Source organism: Neoarius graeffei, chromosome 10 (assembly GCF_027579695.1).
Source record: "Neoarius graeffei isolate fNeoGra1 chromosome 10, fNeoGra1.pri, whole genome shotgun sequence".
Classification (NCBI taxonomy): domain Eukaryota; kingdom Metazoa; phylum Chordata; class Actinopteri; order Siluriformes; family Ariidae; genus Neoarius; species Neoarius graeffei.
The window spans coordinates 14,209,960-14,231,459 of NC_083578.1; the positions used below are offsets into that span (position 1 = coordinate 14,209,960).

A 21,500-nucleotide genomic window follows, 5' to 3' on the forward strand; every position below is an offset into this window, starting at 1 on the left:
TAATCAACGGGCAGTCAAAGACAGGTTATTGAAGGACTGTCCAAATACCTGGGGACTTTGCCTTCATGTCACGAGGGAACTTGCGGCAGACGCTGTTGTAATTAGTACAGATGTGGTGGAGGCACCATCCAGCTAACTGGTGGGCACCATGGAACTGAAAGAAAGGAAGATCACACACCATACAGGACAAGAACAAACTTCTAAATGTTTGGCTGGCTGTGACTGGATACGTTTGCACATCGATGTCACAACTTTAGTCATGCATGAGTGAGCATCACAAAACAAAAGTTTGTGTTCCCACCATCTGTTCAATTTCTGCATCGTTCAAGCAAGCCTTAAAGTGCATATTCTGGACCAATTTCGTGTTTTTTTTTTTTATATGAAAGTACGTCCCTTTACACACTCATCCAGAAGGGTAATTTTGCACAAGGCCATCTGTCTACAGCAGAAAAAAATTAAATAACAAAACGCGTCTGGAAAAATCCCAAGCGAGTCTGGATCCAGATTCGTGACGTCACCTGCGGAAGCGCCAGCAGGCTGCGAGAGCTTTGTACGGTTTCAGTGCACAGCCTGTGTAGACCAAGTTTAGCAGCTAGCGATTTTGCATTGAAATATGGAATTGTCACCTGAGCGCAATGTTACTTCACCTTTGGATGAAGAATATAATGAGATGTCAGAATTATTTCTTACCCTGGCAACAGTCAACTTGTGAATTGCCGATTTTCTTGGTCTTTTTCTCGGCTCTGCTTGGTCCTCGGCTTCCGGGTGCCTCGCACGAAGCGCTCCCATTTCTCTCTCATTGTCCGGCCTTTTGGGAAACGATGAGTACTAATCCCATCAAGATTGGTGTTGCTACGCCCTCCTACGATACATCTGTTAACCATTTTAATAATTACGCGATAACGTTGAAGAAATTTGCAGAAAACCACCAGGTCGTTTTCTCATAAACAAACCAGCGCTGACGTAGGATTCAGAAGGAGGCGTCCCGCATGCGACGTCACGAAAATCAATGTTTGCCGGGAAATCCAAATGCCAAGTTTTTTCAGAGGCGGACCAATTCGCCTCAAATGGCTTGATTTCAACTGAATTTTTCTGGTATTGCGCAAGGGAAAAAATTGCACAAAATGCAAAATGTGACAGATATTTGACCAAAGTTTAATATAAAATAGGAGAATTACATTGATCTTGCTCCTGAATTTACCCGTGATATGCACTTTAATGCTTTCAAGAGGCTGGAGCTCGAAATTTACCTGAGCCATTTCCAGATAAACCAGTACTTCTCCATCGATATCAGCTCCCATCATAGCAGCCTCCATTAGCATGGTCACAGTGTAGAGCTCTGAAACCACCAAGCACACAAAGCAAACGTGCAACATATTACACTCACTGTATATTTCTTGGTCTTACAAATATGTCAGGAATAAAACAACACGGTGTGATGTTATGGGAAAATAATCAGTGACACTTTCATTTTCCTTTAACGGCATGTGCCAAAGTGTTTTATTCCTCTTGTACCGCAATGGTTTGCTTCTTTATCATTTATTATTACATTTCATGTTGTGGAAATTACACAAAACAAAATTCTGTCATCGCTTAACATTATAGCACCTACCGTATAAACAATTGTTACCTCACCTGCATCTTTTTTTATTTTCTTTTTATTTACAGTAAATCCTCTAATACTGGCCTGTATTCCATTACTGGCCGGGACTCTAATATTGGCCGGTCTCGCTGTCGGAGGAGGTAAATAATGGCCGGACTCTAATACAGGCCGGGGCTATAACCAACGATGTTTCTGAGATCATAGTGGCCTTACACAATCGTTCCGATCTGAAAGACAATTGTGATCAGTGGCGCCGCCAGGCGTATGGCCGTACGCACTAGGCGTACCTTGGGGAGAGAGATATATTTTTTTTAATTATAATTGTTACCTGAATGCTTTGGCAATGCAACATAATTTGAGAAAGAGAGAGAGAGAGAGAGAGAGAGAGAGAGAGAGAGAGAGAGACGTGTGTGTGTGTGTGCCGGCGCATTTGTGTGCTTCAGGAGTGGGCGGGGTGTGCGTGACCAAGAAAGCTCATTGGTCAATGCAGATATACTTTTCTTGCACCACTGAGATTCTCTCCAGTTTTGAGAAACGGAGACAGACAATCGTCAGTAGTCAGAGCTTGTGCGAGAATTTATTGAGAAGCGAGTCAAAAATGAGTAAACGAACCCTGAAACAAACGAGCTTGTTTCAGACTTTTACGAAAAAGTCCAAAAGCAGTGATCCAGGGGTGTCATCTGCTTGCCAGTCCTCTCCAGTATCAGCTAGTAACACGGCACCGGCAGCTTCCACTCCTCCGCAACCTAGCAGCAGTACGCTGCAGCTGGATGCTAGCTCAGTTCCTTTGAGGGAATTGCCTTCATCTACCTCTGAGTTTGAAACTAGCCATACATCCAGTGAATTTCATATAAGAACACCTACATCTCCCCATGTCCCTTACGATCAGAAGTAGATGGTTGCTCCACCTTGCTGACAAATGAGCCATCAGATAGCTTTACTAATGAGCCACGAGTCAGCCCGCTATCACTGACATCAGATTTATCAGACATAGGTAAACTTCAACCAGATGCCTTAAAATGTGCACCGGACTCTGTAAAGCTCAATGTCCTACAGAACCGCTTCAAACCAGACAGAGGGTGGGTGGCTCCTTCTACTCTGATTTTCGGTAAACTCAGAAAAATACCCGAGGAGTTTTTCAACGAGTCTATGTACCCCACGTTGCGCTACAGTGTGTGTCAGAGTCGTGCGTGCGGTAGTGCTGAGCAAGTTCACTAGATTCTAATCGAGGCTATAAAGAGTTTATTGTTTATTGTCGTGTGTAGTTCACATATGTTGTTCAAATATCAGCCTGTGTTCATGGAAGGCTATTGTTCAATTTCAAGTTAAAGTTCTATCGTTGTTTTGTGTATAAGCCTATAGATCGACTCTTCATAGAAACTGCAGCACGCAAGCGGTTTTTTTTTTGGGGGGGGGATTACACCGCTAGTGCGTACCTTACAGTTCAACCCTGCAGGCGCCCCTGATTGTGATTACCGGTAGGTCTGGTGGTAACCAGGCAACCAAGCATCAACCTATTTTATAGGTTCAAATAGACACAAAATCTCGTTTTTATTCATTCCACTGGTAGTCTGTTTTGCTCAAATAGAAATAGAGGCCTGCCTCTAATTCTGGCCTCCTTCCAATAATGGCCTGGACCAAGATGCACTTGAGTGAAATAAAGGCCCCGGCCTATATTAGAGGATTTACGGTAATAACGCAAATTATTCTATCCACGTTCACTGGATATGAGCAATCGTATATTCTGATTGGCTACTCTACTACTAGGATATCAGCTCATATACCGTGAGTAGTGAAAAACAAAATGGTGCCGCATGTTGCTGAACCAACCGAGGATAAAATAAAAACTACTTGAAAACAAACCGGTGCGACGTGCTTCGTCAGCCATCAGCTCACGTACGACTTAATTTCGTGGAAAACTGTTATATATATATATATATATATATATATATATATATATATATATATATATATATATATCACACACAGCTTCTCAGGTTACTAAGAAACAACAAACTAAAAAAAATCCTCTGAGCTGAAGACTTTCCCATAGAAGACAAGAGTGCTCTGAGAGCACAATATCCCCCGCTGGCAACTAGGCCGTAACTCTGGTAAAATGCGACTGAATTGAACAAAATTGCAATATGCATATTACCAACATATAACAAAGAATCCTGCCAAGTTTCGTGAAATTCCTCCAAAAATTCTGAGAGGAGTTGATTTCAGAAGGTGAGTACCCTTCCCGGGACGGATGGACGGACATCGCCACGACATAACCCCCCTTCGGGCCTTTCGGCCAGCGGGGGATAAAAATTGTGAGAGGAGTTGATTTCAGAAAGCAAGCACACCTTGATGAAATTGCCAAAGTACAAGTTTGTTAATAATCAAGAGCATAACTCTGGGAAAATCTGCCCAAATTAAACGAAATTTCAATATGCGTATAACTGTCATATGACAAAGCCTTTTGCCAAGTTTGGTGAAATTCCTCCACAAATTGAGAGGAGTTGATTTCAGAAGGAAAACACACTCTCATGAAATTGTCAGAGTACAAGTTTGTTAATCAAGGGCTGTAACTCTGATAAAATGTGACCCAATTTAATGAAATTACAATATGCGTATTACCGACATATAACAAAGCCTCTTGTCAAGTTTCGTAAAATTCCTCCAAAAATTGTGAGAGGAGTTGATTTCAGAAGGATTCCCGGGATGGACGGACGGACATCGCCACGACATAATCCCCCTTTAGGCCTTTCGGCCAGCGGGGGAGGCGCCGACACTGAAGACTCCTTATATTGATGCTAAATAAACAATAGTGCTTGCATATTTTTTAATCTGCTTATGATTATTAACCTTAACAAGTTCCTATGAATGAGTTACTATAGAAACGATAACGTCTTAGGAAGAGCGTGTTGATATAAACCTGTGATTTGCTTTTGCAGTCGGAACGGTCACATCTGGAAAATCAGTGCTAAATTTACCAGATGTGACTGTACACATCACTACAATACAATTAACACAGATTAACTGCACACCTTTATATAAAGTAGCTGAACTGCTGCTCAGGGTACATCACAGGACAGAATAACACACACGGAGGAAAGCGCTGTCTACCCTCTTCCACATACACGAGCTCACAGACGCTCACGATTGGCTGTGCCATTATGACTGACATTCATAGACCCAGAGAGCACAGCCAGGTTTGCTGTCTTGGCTCCTGGCCACGGATAGATTCCTGAGCTTTTTCACAGCTCTGTAGTTGACCATTTCCGCTACTTCACAACGGCTTTTAAAGATTAGATTAGATAAAACTTTATTGATCCCTTTGGGAGGGTTCCTTCAGGGAAATAGAGGCCAAGTTTACATTAGACCGTATCTGTCTCGTTTTCTTCGCGGATGCACTGTCCGTTTACATTAAACCGCCTGGAAACGCCAGGAAACGGGAATCCGCCAGGGTCCACGTATTCAATCTAGATCATGTCTGGTCCGGTGCTGTGTAAACATTGAGAATACGCGGATACGCTGTGCTGAGCTCTAGCTGGCGTCGTCATTGGACAACGTCACTGTGACATCCACCTTCCTGATTCGCTGGCGTTGGTCATGTGACGCGACTGCTGAAAAACGGCGCGGACTTCCGCCTTGTATCACCTTTCATTAAAGAGTATAAAAGTATGAAAATACTGCAAATACTGATGCAAATACTGCCCATTGTGTAGTTATGATTGTCTTTAGGCTTGCCATCCTTCCACTTGCAAGTGGTAAGTGATATGCACTGGGATCACACACACAGCGGCTCAGTCCCGAATCGTGGCTCGTGCACTTCACTCGCGCGCTGTGTGAGCTGCGCAGGGCCGGAGTGCGCACCCTCCAGAGGGCACTCGCTGTTCAGGGCGGAGTGATTTGGAGCGCAGGATGCCTGCGGAGCCGAGCGTATCCGTGTATTGGTGTTGCTGTGTGCACGCGAATCGTGTATTGGTGTTGCTGTGTGCACACTAATCGTTTTAAAAACGTTAATCTGATGATCCGCTGATACGGTCTAATGTAAACCCCACCTAAGATTCCAGCAGCATCATTACAGATAAACAGAGAAAAGAAAAAGAGAAAACTTCTAGATAAATTAAGTATTTACATATACAAATATAAAAAGAATAAGATATGGGGAAGAGAGGAAGGGGGGAGGGGGAAAAAGTGGGGGGGGGGGGGGGGGGGCAGCAGGAGAGATATTGCACTTTATATTGCACATTGTCCGGTATTGCTTATTGTTAGGCTAGGCTACTGCTCCTTCCCGTCCTCTGTCCTCCTGTTACCCCTCCTCCCCCCCAGAGAGGAGTTGTACAGTCTGATGGCGTGAGGGACAAAGGAGTTTTTGAGTCTGTTCGTCCTACACTTGGGAAGGAGCATTCTGTCACTGAACAGGCTCCTCTGGTTGCTGATGACGGTGTGCAGAGGGTGACTGGCATCGTCCATGATGTTCAATAGTTTGTCCATAGACCTCTTCTCTGCCACCATCACCAGGGAGTCCAGCTTCATGCCGACCACAGAGCCGGCCCGCCTGATCAGTTTGTCCAGCCTGGATGTGTCCTTCTTGGATGTGCTGCCCCCCCCCAGCACACCACGGTGTAAAACAAGATACTGGCGACCACAGACTGATAGAACATCCACAGGAGTTTCCTGCAGATGTTAAAGGACCACAGCCTCCTCAGGAAGTATAGCCTGCTCTGTCCCTTCCTGTATAAGTGTTTGGTGTTGCAAGTTCAGTCCAGCTTGCTGTCCAGCCACAGCCCGAGGTACCTGTCGAAATCCACAGCCTCCACCTCGACTCCCTCGATCAGAACTGGTCGTGACCTTGGTCTGGACCTCCCAAAGTCAATGACCAGCTCCTTGGTCTTCAAGGTGTTGAGCTGAAGATGGTTCCTGTTGCACCACACAGCAAAGTCCCTCACCAGGCTCCTATACTCCTCTTCTCTGTCATCACTGATACACCCAACGATGGCTGTGTCATCGGCAAACTTCTGAATGTGACACAGCTCCGAGTTGTAGTAGAACTCCACGGTGTACAGGGTGAAGAGAAGAGGGGCCAGCACTGTGCCCTGGGGTGCTCCGGTGCTGCTAATCACAGTGGCAGACGTGATGTCCTTCAGCCTGACGTACTGCGGCCTGTCAGTGAGGTAGCTGGAGATCCAGGTGACCAGGCAGGGGTCCACTCGCATCCTGTTCAGTTTGTCCTGAAGCAATAGGAGCTGGATGGTGTTGAAGACACTCGAGAAGTCCAAGAAGAGGATCCTCACTGTGCCATTTCCCTTATCCAGATGTGAGTGGGCTCGGTGTAGCAGGTAGAGGATGGCATCTTCCACACTGACACCTGCCCGGTACGCAAACTGCAGACAGTCCTGGGCATGTTGTACCTGGGGTCTGAGGAGGCTAAGGAAGAGATGCTCCAACGTCTTCATCAGATGTGAAGTGAGTGCCACCGGTCGGAAGTCGTTCAGCTTGCTGGGCCGATTCTTTTTGGGAACTGGAACGATACATGATGTCTTGCAGAGGGTGGGCACTCTCCCCAGCTGCAGGCTAAGGTTGAAGATGCATTGGAGTGGTTCACCCAGTTCAGCAGCGCAGGTCTTCAGCAGTCGGGGACACGCCTTGTCCGGGCCTGCTGCTTTCCTGGGGTGAAGCTTCCTCAGTTGACCTCTGACCTGGTCTGCAGTAATGCATGGAGGAGTCTGTGTTGAGGTGGGGGAGGAGGGGGCTGCTGTGATGACTGGGGGGAGGTGTGTTGAGGGAAGAAGGAGAGATGGCTGCAGTGAGAGAGAGGGTGGGGGGGACGTGGGCTGGTTGAACCGATTGAAAAAAAGTCATTCAACTCATTCGCCCTCTCCACTGTCCCCTCAACGACTCTGGTCTTTGTATTGTGGCCTGTGATGGTTTTCACACCTTCCCAGACCTCCCTTATGCTGTTCTCCTTCAGCTTCTGCTCCACCTTTCTCCTGTAGCTGTCCTTAACTTCCCTCACGCAGCGTTTTACCTCCTGCTGTGCTGTGCTGCTGTGCTGTCACAAATTGCGGACAACGTTACATTTTGCATCACGTCTCCTAACACAAATCTATATTAGTCCTGTGTGTCTCAGTATTCTCAGTATGCCTGTGTGTGTGTGTGTGTGTGTGTGTGTGTGTGTGTGTGTGTGGGACATTCCACCGAATGGGTGCCATTTGCTTGTTGTACCACTCCCAAATTAAACTTAATTTGTTATATCTTTTCAACACTGATTATAATAACACACATATTTAACTATTCAAAATATGTATTGGTCAACCTCAGACTACATTACAAGGTTTGGAAGTCAAAGATGGCTGCATTTTTTTCAGTCCTGTTACCAAAACTCTGAAAGTAACAGGACTGAGTTTTTAGCCTAGGATTAGCTAATACATGGAATTAAGCCACATGGCGTCATCGCTAATAGCATGACCACACTTAGCACATTCTAGTGATTTACCAAAAATCTGTATTTTTAAAATCAACAAATATCATCTAAGAAATAATTTAAGTAACAGGACAGTATGTTGACATTGACCTTATCAGTCAAAGTTAAAAAATCATCAAATATACAGAAACGTAAATGAGAGAACTAACTTTTGGTCTTCCCATGGCCTTCAGAAGACACAACTGATGTAACTTCCTGTTGAGCATGTGATTTATGGAATATTCCAAATTTGTCAGATGGGGTAATATGTTTGGGTAACAGGACTGAGTGAAAACCCAGGGACACGACTAAAATGTGTATTTTAACTAAGATATTGTGGATTTCTTATGAAAAAATATATTTAAACCATGGATAGGATATGGAATCACACAACAGTGCAAAAGAAATACTGTTTCTGAAGGATTTTAATCATAATATTTCACAGTTAAGTATAAAGTTAGCGTGCGGGGACAGGTAACACATGCTATTTTTCAGTGTTTTAGGTAGTTTTTATTAATCCTTACAATTATATATCTTAAATTTGAAATCAGATCAATGTGCAGGACATTCTGCGGATAAGGAAATGTATTTTAAAGTACATTTTTATGTGCATTTACACATATAATTTTCTAAGGACAGAAATGGCACCGATTCGGTGGAATGGCTCATATATACACGTGTGTGTGTGTGTGTGTATACCTGTCAGTGCAACCAGGTGAGGCAGACAGAGACGGTTTGCAAGAACAATGAGCTCCATGGCGTCCAGGTCTGGGCGAGAACAGAAGCGGCCAGTGTAGAGATACTCCAGCACCGCACGCATGCAGCTACGTGTTGTGTTTGGAAACAACACCTGAAAAATAAATGTGAACAAACGACCATTTCTTGAATTCATTTTTATAAATCTTGTGCAATTGAGTCCCCCTCCCTCTGAGTGCGCTTACTCGAAGCCATGTAATAAATCTGCAAATATACCTCTGACCCCTAAAACTACTGCATTACCCGCAGACTCCTTGTAAACAGCACAACTTGTATTCAATCCAAACCGCAGCTTTATAGGAAGCTTATTTCTCCACTGGCGTACCACTCGGGAGTCAATACTGATTACTAAGCAGAAAAATCAAAGCGCTTTTATGTACCTCTTTAGTACAGCTCTCCACGAATGGTCCTCCAAACATGGCTGCCATCCAGTCGCAGCTTGAGATGAGTAAAGGCTTATGGGCCATTATTGTACCATCATCCAGCTTGAACACTACATCTGCCATGCAAAAACACATCCAAACTTAAAACTAAAAAAAAAAGACACTAATTTTATAAATGCATGACAAATCTATACATAAACTGCTATTTTTTTAAGCTAGGCTATACAGAAGAGAAGAGATGACACTGAATTTAAGTGCTTATGTGAAAGATGGTTGAGGATTTCATTAAAAAGGTTTTGCTTTTTAGCAGTCGACAAATCCAGCGGTCATTTTAAAAGCTGAAGTGTAGAATAAATAAATAAATAGGAATGTCCTAAGCTTATGTAAGCAGTGTGAAACAGCTAGTTCAACAAAACAGCTTGAACCCCCTAAATTCCAAATGTGCTGAAAACACCAATCATTGCTCGTTCTTCTGATGGCTGTCTGATTACATAAGCGTAAAAAGCCAGCTGGCGAAATATTGAGTGCTTGTCTCCTTGGGAGGTGGACAAAGGAGTTGGGAACATTTACTTCTGCTGACAAAAATACAGCTAAGATTTTTCTCCAAATAGCGTTCTACTTAAAAAAAAAAAATCCCGCAACCAGCATGAAGAGAGAGAGAGAGAGAGAGGATTTAGATAAAATGAACACCACACACTTTAATCCAGAATTATCAGCACCTTTCATTAAAATGACCAAATCTATACATCAGTTATTATACATGCAATGTTCAACGATGAAACATTTCTCCCCTCATGGACGTGGTCTCTTCCAGAATGACCGCGCCCACATATAAGATGACGGATTGAGGAAAAGTGAATAGAGTTGTCAGTTGTATGAGTGGAAGTTAAATAAACGTATATTACTCTTGTGTGCCAATAATTCTGGATGAGACCAGTTGTTATTAGGAATTATTATACCTACAGGACACTTTTTTTCATGGAATAAAAACGTGTTCTCTTCCCTTCTAGCGGGTTTATTGACGGCATGCAATATCGCTATCGTATCGCTTATCCGCCATGTATTACGCCACTCTCCCCAATGGAGAATGAGCATGCAATATCGTTATAATATTGCACGTTATCAAGACAACACAACGTCGCATGTCAGAACTCATGCGAAGATCCAGTGACAAAGCTTTTCTGCTGTGCAGGCGCCCAATCATTTCTTTGTCAGCCAGGTAAGAGAGAAGACGTGGCTAATCCAGTGCTAGGTTTAAGCACTAAATAAATAAACGGGAAACCGAAGACGTGCTGAACATCTGACAGGCTACCAAAACTTTATTATATATTCTTCACGCATATTTACAAGAGAAAAACATACCAACGGACATCAAAAAACTGGAAAAGAGACACAACGGAGATGTAAAACTTCCATATTAGCGAGTGACTGTTTGTAAACAAGCATGGCTACGAGGTTTGCTTTGTTAAAAGCGGAAGATTTTGAGAGAATGTTGGCTGCCAGGCCGCTCCGTTGTTTGTAGTTGTCGATGTTGATTTTAAAAGTAACTAAGTAAATTACACAGGGAAAATAATAATATTATTTGGCTTGACTGTGCTAGCATTGGCCTGCACTAGCACTGCGCCGGCTAGAAGGCGACTGGACTGCCATGCTAACAGCACCGGTTTGCAGGTAAGCTTGCGCTGGCCTTCGCTAATGCTACTGCTGAATGCTACGCCAGCTAGAAGGGAACTGGACTGTCGCGCTAACAGCACCAGTTCAAAGGAAAGCTTGTGTTGGCCTTTGAGAATGCTGATATGAAGAGAGAGTGTATTTTAAAGGGGAACAGAGGGCAATATATAGAGTAAATATAACAATAAAACACACATTAACGAACCTTATTCAAGACTTACAAAAGTTTTTTGTTCTAAGGTTGGAAAGTTATCGTGTTTTGAAAGTAGCTCGAGCAAACTATTTCCGCAGTTTGAACAGCCCGCCATGATATTAATTTTATCCAATCAGAATGCACGTTCATTTTCTCTGCGTAACACTCATGACGTATGTATGTGCCCAGTTGTGTTGGCTCATCGAGGTTGGGACTAGCACGTGTGAAATACCTGTTTCTGCCTCTTGCGACGATTTCGCAAGTCCACGGGTGGCGCCTATCTCATTGCAGCAAATAAATTCTGCTGGACTCGTGAGCAACTCCACGTTACATTTTCCGCACGAGCACCACGCCGTGTCACCTGCACGCAGACGCTCTGCCCCACGCTCGCCATGCCCATGGTCAGCATCAGTCTCATCCTCGCCGTCATCCGAGCTTTCTTCTCTTATTTCATCACCGGAGTCGAGAGTACCTCTCCTAGCTATTTTAAGTCCGTTTCTTAAGACAAGGATTTTTTAAGATGTTACCTTGTTGACAGTTTCGGCGAGAATCTTCCGCCTTCTTCAAAACAGTCACCAGATGTGTCCTGGGGGAGCGACCTGACAGCAGGAGGCGTGAACTACCTGTCAAATTGGGCGGGACGTTCACGCCTCCGTAGCGTAACATCAGCTGATAAGGCACGTCACCACTCGACATCTGGTGACTGTTTTGAAGAAGGCGGAAGATTCTCGCCGAAACTGTCAACAAAGTAACATCTTAAAAAATCCTTGTCTTAAGAAACAAACTTAAAATAGCTTTAATAGTCAGACATAATGAACTTCCACTACATAGTACCTCTCGTAGGTTCAAACTGGTACCCTTCTAAGCCATAGCCTGCTTGCAGTGTGTCTTGCGGGATCTCTTCGTATGATTCGACAGAGCTGTCGCTTTCACTTGATGCGCCCGACGCCATGATTACACGCTTATCTCCTCTATTTCGGAGAGTTCCGCTAGTGCAGTGGGTAGCGCTGACGTCACGGTCTTTTAAAAATGGCGACTCTTGTGCGGTTTAGCGTATAAAGTATTATATTTACAATTACCAAGATATTTCGTTGTTTTCTAGTACATAAATTTGATAGAATACTTAAGAATACATTACTTTGTCACATCAGCAACTGTATATATTATATTTGGTACCCCTTTAATAATAATAATAATAATATTGGCTGGCTTTTTTTCATGGTCTATCAGATATATTCCATTCAGGTACTCGTCTTCGACTCGTTCAATATCATGCTAGCTGAATGGAATATATCTGATACACCACTCAACGCCAGCCAATATTATTTCATTATTAAACATACAGGACACTTTTTCGGTGGAATAAAAACGTGTTCTATTCCCTTCTAGCGGGTTTCGTTCATTTGGTTTGACAGCATGCAACATTGTTAGCGTATCGCTTATTTTACGTGTATTACGTCACTCTACGGTACCTAATGGAGAATGAGCGTTGAATATGGTTTATAATATTGCATGGTTGTCAAGACAACATGACGTCACACGTCGGAGACGTAAAACTTCCGCGCTAGCGAGCGACTGGGACAATTTGTAAACAAACATGGCCGCCAGGTTTGCTTCATGAAATACGGAAGGGTTTGAGAGAATTTTGAAAGAGAAAGACGCGCTGAACACCTGAAAGGAATGTATAATAATAATAATAATAATAATAATAATAATAATGGCTAGCGTTGAGTGGTATATCAGATGTATTCCATTCAGCTCGTCTTCGACTCATTCAATATCATGCTAGCTGAATGGAATATATCTGATGTACCACTCAATGCCAGCCAATATTATTTAATTATTAGCTGTTGAATTAATTACAGGACAGATCAGTTGTTTGGTAGATTTCTTTCCTCAGACCAACTCGGCTAATTTTCATTGGGTTTGCTGTGCTATAAAAAGTGACTGGAAAACCGTGGTCGTTTTGAATAATGTACATTTCCCACATCTCTCACCAGAGAAGGTCCCTTTAGCTAGGCACTCCTTGATCCTGTTGGTGCGCCTCACATGAAAGGCCTTGGTGATCTCCTGGTTCATGAAAGCTTCATCGTTCAGGATGTTGGCCACCATCATGCGGAGATCGAAAACCTCTAGCAGCTCGGCGATATGAGCCACCTGCATCAGTTCCTTCTCATGCTCATCCAGCTTTCCTGTGTAGAGATAGCGCAAAACAGCACGGAACGGCCCCAGCTGCATGGACGGGTCCATGTGCACCACTGTCATGGGCCTGGAGTTAAAGGTCAAGGGATCGTCCACCAGTTCCTCGCGCACGCTGACAAAGGCTCGGCTGAATGCAGGGAGCAGACGACCTCCTTCGCCTCGAAGCGTCCCGTCGCTGGTGCAGGCGCGTAGGTTCGCTCGTTCCCTTTCGTCGCTGCTCTCACAAACATCAAAGCTGGCTGCTCGCATCAGCAGCTCGCGGCCGGAAAGAGGCATCCGAGTGCGCTCTTTCTCTTTTTTGTCCTCAGGAGTCCGATGGTCGACCAAGAAAAGGTCGTAAAATTTGGATGAGGCCGTGGCGAGGTAGACACGGTGAGCAAATATTCTTTGGCTCTCCTGGAGCACGAGGACGACGTCGGCGCACAGCGGGTCCTCCAGCAGACGCCCTGGATGCTCTTCCATGCTGCTGGGGGGAGGTGGCACCGTGATGATGGGTGGAGGAGGTTTGGGGGGAAGGAATGGTGCTTGGAGGAGAGGCCGCTGGACGTTACGCAAGTGTGACTTCCAGAACTGTAGGTGACGACGCGATATCAGGGCGGCGCGGATAGCGTTGTCGAATACATCCTTGATACCAAACTGGGCGACTACGCTGGTCTCGTAATATGGGACACCGAGCTCTTTCGCTACTTCGCGGCCCTTTTCTGGTGGCAAGATCTCGTTGGATTTTATGGGCCTGAAATATGAAAGACTGACAATTTAGTCAATGAACATGTTAAGCTTTAAAGGAACAGTCCACCGTATTTCCATAATGAAATATGCTCTTATCTGAATTGAGATGAGCTGCTCCGTACCTATCCGAGCTTTGCGCGACCTCCCAGTCAGTCAGACGCAGTCAGACGCGATGTCACTCCTGTTAGCAATGTAGCTAGGCTCAGTATGGCCAATGGTATTTTTTGGGGCTGTAGTTAGATGCGACCAAACTCTTCTGCGTTTTTCCTGTTTACATAGGTTTATATGAGCAGTGATATGAAACAAGTTCAGTTACACAAATTGAAACGTAGCGATTTTCTATGCTATGGAAAGTCCGCACTATAATGACAGGCGTACTAACACCTTCTGCGCGCTTCGGCAGCGCATTGATACGGAGCTCAGATATCAATGCGCTGCCGAAGCGCGCAGAAGGTGTTAGTACGCCTGTCATTATAGTGCGGACTTTCCATAGCATAGAAAATCGCTATGTTTCAATTTGTGTAACTGAACTTGTTTCATATCACTGCTCATATAAACCTATGTAAACAGGAAAAACGCGGAAGAGTTTGGTCGCATCTAACTACAGCCCCAAAAAATACCGTTGGCCATACTGAGCCTAGCTACATTGCTAACAGGAGTGACAGCGCGTCTGACTGCGTCTGACTGACTGGGAGGTCACGCAAAGCTCGGATAGGTACGGAGCAGCTCGTCTCAATTCAGATAAGAGCATATTTCATTATGGAAGTACGGTGGACTGTTCCTTTAAAAGGCTTCAGGAACTGAATACACTGAGCTGGCAGTTTATTCGTTATTACTATAGGTCAGCATACCTAATAAACTAGCAACTTTAGTTTTCTGCTCTCACCTCGCCAGTGGGCGCCGCGCTCTGTTCACCGCCTCGAGGTCGGCGTATCTCAGGTCCAGCTGGCAGCCCACAAGGATGACTGGAGCTCTGGGGCAGAAGTGTTTGATTTCAGGGTACCACATAGTCCTCACATGGTGCAGCGAGTTTGGGTTAGCGATCGAGAAACACAGCACCACCACATCAGACCTACGACAACACCCACAATGAGTCTACACAGTCGCTTTAAGAATGAGAAAAAAAAAACCCAAAAACAACCAAGTTACTGCTTCAAATGTAGCTTGAAACATCATAGATCCTAGCAGGTCTTATGAACGCCACAGCTCACCGTCCGTAAGCAAAACGACGGTCCTTGTGATGATCCCCGAACGTGTCCCAGAGTCGCAAGGACACGCTGACATCATCCACCACATCCCTAGATCGCTCTAGAACCTGGTTGGAGAAACACACCTATCACATGCATGGAGATTTACCCACATAATTACTGTGCATACATTTTTTTCCTACATTTCTATGACTCATGTTGTGCGTATTGGGAACAAAGCGAGCAGCAGTACTTGACTGACTGTCCCAGGACAGATGCAGAATTTCCTCACCTCCTGGCACACTCTATATTGGTCTATAGCCCAGACAGTGGGAACATGTGTGGCGAGCAGCTGGTACTGGGTCAGGGTGGCATTGCAAGCCCGGGCACAGATGAGCCGGGTTTTTCCCACTGCATTGTCCCCGACAACCACACACTTGATGGTCTCGACATTTGGCCTCTCATAGTCCATATCAGAATCCATAAAATGGGACCTACAAAAAATATATATATCATATAGATACGCTATTAATCTATCTACATGCTATACGATGGTTCTCAAAGTCGGGTTTGTGTCCCATGTTAGTGTGTTCCTGAGAATGAAATCACAACCCACCTTTATCGAAGCTGTTCTGTTTCTATTTTTATTTCTATAAGTCCAGTGATGTGGTGTCATTTTTTGCCTGCCGAGTTCTGTAATAAGCTAACGCTCGTTCCCTAAACAGCAGGCATGTGGGACTGGATCAATAATGCTGTTTGATCTGCATTCCGCAGTGATGTGCTCATACACTGTTAACACCTATAGATTTAAGCGTCGTAAATATAGCTTGGAGTTTGTGTGGGTGTTCACAATAAGGTGATTTCACTGAAGCCTTTACACTTCACACGGAGAATAATGAACAATACGTTTCATTATTAAACCTGTCTTGATAACGCCGGCATGAGCTTAGCGCTAACAGCTGGTCATGTGACCTCACCGGGAGAACGGAGACCAATTAACAACAGAGTAACCATATTATCAACAATTGTTCTGGCCAGGCCAGATGAGCTTATGCGATCACGCGTCGTCCATCTGTCGTCGTCGTCCGTCCACAATTTACAAAAACCGCTACTCCTCCTAGGGGATTGACTGGATTTCGATCAAACTCACACACAATGTTCCTCATGTGGGTGTGCATCAAAGTTGTCAAGATGGTGGCGCTACTTGTCATATTTACGATTTTATGGGCGTCTGAAATTTTTTGGTGACTTGTCACATTAAACACTACTCTTTGTAAACTACTGGGACGTTTTCACTGAAACTCACCCAGAAGACTCTAAAGACATATTCCAACAAGAGTTGTTCACCAGGTGGCGCCACCTGACATGGATAAGGCTACGTGCAATTTCACGAAAATCAGATTTTGATCAAACTCATATAGAGTGTTCCCCAGGTTGGTACGTATAAAAGTTGACAAGATGGTGGTGCCAGCTGCCATATTTACGATTTCATGGGTGTTTGAAAATTTTGGGTGACTCGTCACACTAAACGCTACTGTTCGTAAACTGGTAGGATGTTTTCACTGAAACTCACCCAGAAGACTCTAAAGACATGTTCCAACAAGAGTTGTTCACCAGGTGGCACCACCTACCACGGATGAGTTGACAGAGGGGTCACGTGCAATTTCATGAAAATCGTTAATCCTCCTACAGGAGTGATCAGTTTTTGATTGAACTCATATGGAATGTTCCCCAGGTTGGTACGTATAAAAGTTGTCAAGATGGTGGTGCCAGCTGCCATATTTACGATTTCATGGGTGTTTGAAAATTTTGGGTGACTCGTCACACTAAACGCTACTGTTCGTAAACTGGTAGATGTTTTCACTGAAACTCACCCAGAAGACTCTAAAGACATGTTCCGACAAGAGTTGTTCACCACGTGGCGCCACCTACCACAGATGAGGCTACAGAGGGGTCACGTGCAATTTCATGAAAATCGTTAATCCTCCTACAGGAGTTATCAGATTTTGATCGAACTCGGAATGTTCCCCAGGTTGGTACGTATAAAAGTTGTCAAGATAGTGGCGCCACCTGCCATATTTACGATTTCATGGGCGTTTTAAAATTTTGGGCGACTCGTCACACTAAACACCACTGTTCGTAAACTGCTAGGATGTTTTCACCGAAACTCACCCAGAAGACTCTAAAGACATATTCCAACAAGAGTTGTTCACCAGGTGGCGCCACCTACCTAATTGAGGTCATATGCAATTTCACAAAAATCGCTACTCCTCCCACAGGATTGATCGGATTTCAAACTCGCACACCACAAGTGTATGAGATACAGCCTCATTGAGGCTATTTTTTGCACTTTACGCACAATACTGAATGCGCTGTCTATATGAGCATAAATCCCATGCTCACAATGTATCACTCTATCTAGTATTACAGTTATTCAATCCTACCTCCTTTCATTGATTAAACTATTTTCAGAGGTCATAATTTCTGCAAAAGTTACCCCTCGGGCAGTTATATGATTCTTTATAGCTTCTATTTCAAATGACCTCACGCCTCCTTTTAAATCTCGCTGCACTATAGGAGAGCAGAAAAGTACAAGAATAAGCCATAATCACAAAACTTCATGCTCTCCTTGCCATTTCTAACTCATATCATCGAACCTTTCACGTTGAAATGAAACAAAAAAAAACCCTACCACGACAGAAATGATTGAATATCGAACGTCATAAGCTTAGCGCATCAAAACATCGTAAAAAGAAATCAAACTACTCTATCTTGTGCATGTTCTTTTAGTTCAGGCTGCAAATCAGTATCGTTCACGCCGCACATAACGCGCACCACATGTATAAATCTTTTGAGCTCCTTAGCCCTTTTCATTTTTAACACAACCAGATAACAGACTGGTGCAGAACGCACTTTAGCTTCGCTCATCAATACTGCAGCTAATTATGTATCATTAATTGAGAAAGCCACGAACGAGATGAAATCATGATTACATAATATACCACAGCGCTGTCAAACTTGCACATCTGGTCACTCAGAATGCGTTTCGTTTTATGTATCAGCAAAAGCCAATCGTGTGTACTATATTATTATCGTTTCTATGGTAACTGCTAATTCACACAGTATGGCATGGACGCTCCAGTTAATAATAAATAATGTTCTCCGTTACCTTTACGGAAGGTGTCGACAGAGTAAACACTTCCCAGTCTGTTCAAACTAATTTGTTTCACAGATTGTTTCCCCCCAACACTACATGCAGCTATCCATAAATGATTAAAGAAGGATCACATGGCGTGTTTTACTTGTCATTGATTTACTTCCTATAACAGCACACGCCAAAGAGCTCTATTCCGGATTTAATACTGCAACCTTGTTGGATAATAAACGCCTCCGATTTTCAAGCTTGACTTCACAAAACGAAGACTTTGATTAATTATATGGTTCCTTCTATGATTATGCTGCATCCATCCAGCTCCTTTTGGAAACGTATTCATCCATCCGGAAAGTCAATCCAGCCGTTAATCTGCTCAGTAAGTGCAATAAATTCTCCAATAAGGTGTCATCAGCTGCTCTAATCAGCTGCGCTACACACCTAAGTTTAGTCTCCATGCTGTGACATCCGCTCATCATCGAGAACGGGAAGCAAAGGTGCTGCACAGAGCGTGTTTCTCTTTGAACATGATGCAACTTAAAAATGTGACATCATGTGAGAAACAGGCATAGGCAAGCCGTTTAAAGCTTCATAAACACCATGCAGCACAAGCTGCCTGATTAATCAGAACGCATAATGGACATAGGATGGAATTTATATTATACACACACACGCGCGCACACACACACTAATATACAAAGATCTAGGATTTCTCTCATACCATCTCTTCATCGTTATGTTTACCTTCCTGCAAATTAAGCCTCAGCTGAAAGGCGTGACACAGCGCGAGGTCCGTCTTCTCCAGCGCCTTGCTTGTGAAGGTTGTTGGTATCGCAAGCCGGTCTCTGGTTTCCATGGAGACCGCGTCTGATGGGTGGTTACGTCCCAAATTACATATTCCCCTCACTAAACAGTAGGTCACTACTGGTTACTTTAAATGGGTTTTACTGTAGTGCAGTGCGCTATGCAGATTGTCTGATTCTACTGTATTTTAGTAAACTTCTGACTTCTCGGTCGACGAATACGTGCTGAGTAACATGCTTTATAGGCTACAGGGTTTACAACAAACCTTGCTTTCTACACCCTTGACAGAAACACCCGACGCACCAAAAACTTGAAAAAAGTAATCAGTGATAAGTAAACCTGATATAAACTGCATTCATACAGTACAGTATAGTACAGTATGTACTGTATTTCCTGCAAGAGCCAAGCGTAATCTGTTCATATAAATGCGTCATAGTCGCCGTCTCTCCTTTCCGTCTATCAGTAGAGAAATGCGATTACTGTCATGACACAAGAGATAAATAAACCTGCGCTAACTCATGCTTAGGAGACTGAATGCTGAAGGTGACCCAGCTCCGGAGTTTTCACCCTGTGTCCATTAAGGTTATTTTTAATGTGTATGGATAAAGTGCACCTATTACTGGAGCAGCCTTCAAAAACAGCCAGCTCATGGTGTAACACATCCTTTATTAATCAGCACGGTCTTCGATTAAAACAGCCACAGTGCTGAATTAGCTGGAGGCAAGAATGAATGAACTTTTAGTGTCGTCCAGGTTTTTATTCAACAATATGCAATTTGTCGCTCAACCTTTAGGTACATATTAAATTACACTGAATAGCAAAGTCAGTGTAATTTAATATATACCCAAAGGTTTGATATAAGTTTAAATATATATTAAATATATATTAAATTACACTGAATACCAAAGTCCGCCACACTCAAAGTGCACTCTAAGGAGACAAAAACGTACCTTTCCTTGGCACTGGAGTGGTACACATTTTGCACCTTTAGCATGCATGTATGTTTCTTTTGTCTGGAACGGTGCACATTTAATTCCTTTTAGAACAAAGCTTTAATGGTATATGTGTGGTCCTTCGCATAAAAGGCTAGCAGTCCAGTGACAAGTAAACGTTCTCAGGATGTTTTTATTTAAGTCAGGTGGACGCACATGAACACTGACTGTAATCCAACTCGACACTGTTCCTTGCCAATGTGATAGCGTCATCAAGCGTGCATGTTTTGGATCTTTAGCATGTATCATTTACCCGGACAAGTGCATGGTGTACACCATTAATAATGGTTCTAAAATCCTTAAAGGGACAATAGGCAACTTTTTTTTCATGCTTGTTCGAATAACCTGAAAGATATGTCAAACCTGGTCAAAAATATTTGTTTAAGTCATATCCTTGTGCTGCATAAGTGTATAAAATGGCTGAGAACTGACTGCCAGATCCTGAATGCTTGTTTGTGTTTGGCTCATAGGCCTCCTGTCAGTCATTTTATAGACAGTCAACTTGGCAACCCAAGTTGGTACCAACTTGGCAACTTGGTACCTCCTGGGGGTGGAGAATTTCATAACAATGAGAACATTTTCTCAAAATTATGATTTTCTGTCTCATTATTATGAGATAGTACTGTACGTCAATAATGAGATAATTATCTCATTGTTATGAAATACTATGTCGTTACGAGATAGAAAGCCAATTATGAGACAGTTCACATTATGATGAGATACTATGTCATTAGACAGAAAGTCAATTTTGAGACAACTCTCATTATGATAAGATACTAAGTTATTATTACGAGATCGAAAGTCAACTATGAGACAATTATCTCATTCTTATGAGATACTAAGTCATTATTATGAGATAGAAAGTTAATCATGAGACAATTCTCTCATTCTTATGAGACACTAAGTCATTATTATGAGATAGAAAGTCAATCATGAGACAATTCTCTCATTCTTATGAGATACTATGTCATTGTCATGAGATAGAAAGTAAATTATGAGACAATTCTCATTCTTATGAGATTCTAAGTCATTATTATGAGTTAGAAAGTCAATTATGAGACACAAAGTCATTATTGCAAATAGAAAGTCAATTACGAAACAGTTCTCATTCTTGAGATACTAAGTCATTATTATGCGTTAGAAAGTCGATTGAGACAATTCTCATTATGATGAGATACCAGGTCATTATTATGAGACAGAAAGTCAATCATAAGACAGTTCTCATTTTGATGATATTAAGTCATTATTATGACGCAAGTCATAACTGACATCTCATCTCATCTCATTATCTCTAGCCGCTTTATCCTGTTCTACAGGTTTGCAGGCAAGCTGGAGCCTATCCCAGCTGACTACGGGCGAAAGGCGGGGTACACCC

The 21,500-nt window shown here is 43.3% G+C and overlaps 1 protein-coding gene across 2 annotated transcripts in view; it reads right to left on the reverse strand.

Annotated features, from left to right (window-relative positions):
- LOC132892867 (rho-related BTB domain-containing protein 2-like) overlaps positions 1-21,500 on the reverse strand; it is a 29,665-nt gene that overhangs the window by 3,537 nt on the left and 4,628 nt on the right. The window contains exons 1-9 of one of the 2 annotated variants that reach the window (XM_060931331.1): positions 15,795-15,868; positions 15,471-15,672; positions 15,203-15,306; positions 14,878-15,063; positions 13,058-13,995; positions 9,194-9,312; positions 8,757-8,907; positions 1,251-1,339; positions 49-154 (exon numbers count right to left, since the gene is read on the reverse strand). In XM_060931331.1, the coding sequence (XP_060787314.1) occupies positions 49-154; positions 1,251-1,339; positions 8,757-8,907; positions 9,194-9,312; positions 13,058-13,995; positions 14,878-15,063; positions 15,203-15,306; positions 15,471-15,662 (1,885 nt within the window). In that variant the 5' untranslated portion in view covers positions 15,663-15,672; positions 15,795-15,868. Of the gene's footprint in view, positions 1-48; positions 155-1,250; positions 1,340-8,756; positions 8,908-9,193; positions 9,313-13,057; positions 13,996-14,877; positions 15,064-15,202; positions 15,307-15,470; positions 15,673-15,794; positions 15,869-21,500 lie in introns of those variants that run through there. The other variant, XM_060931330.1, reaches the window with a different exon arrangement.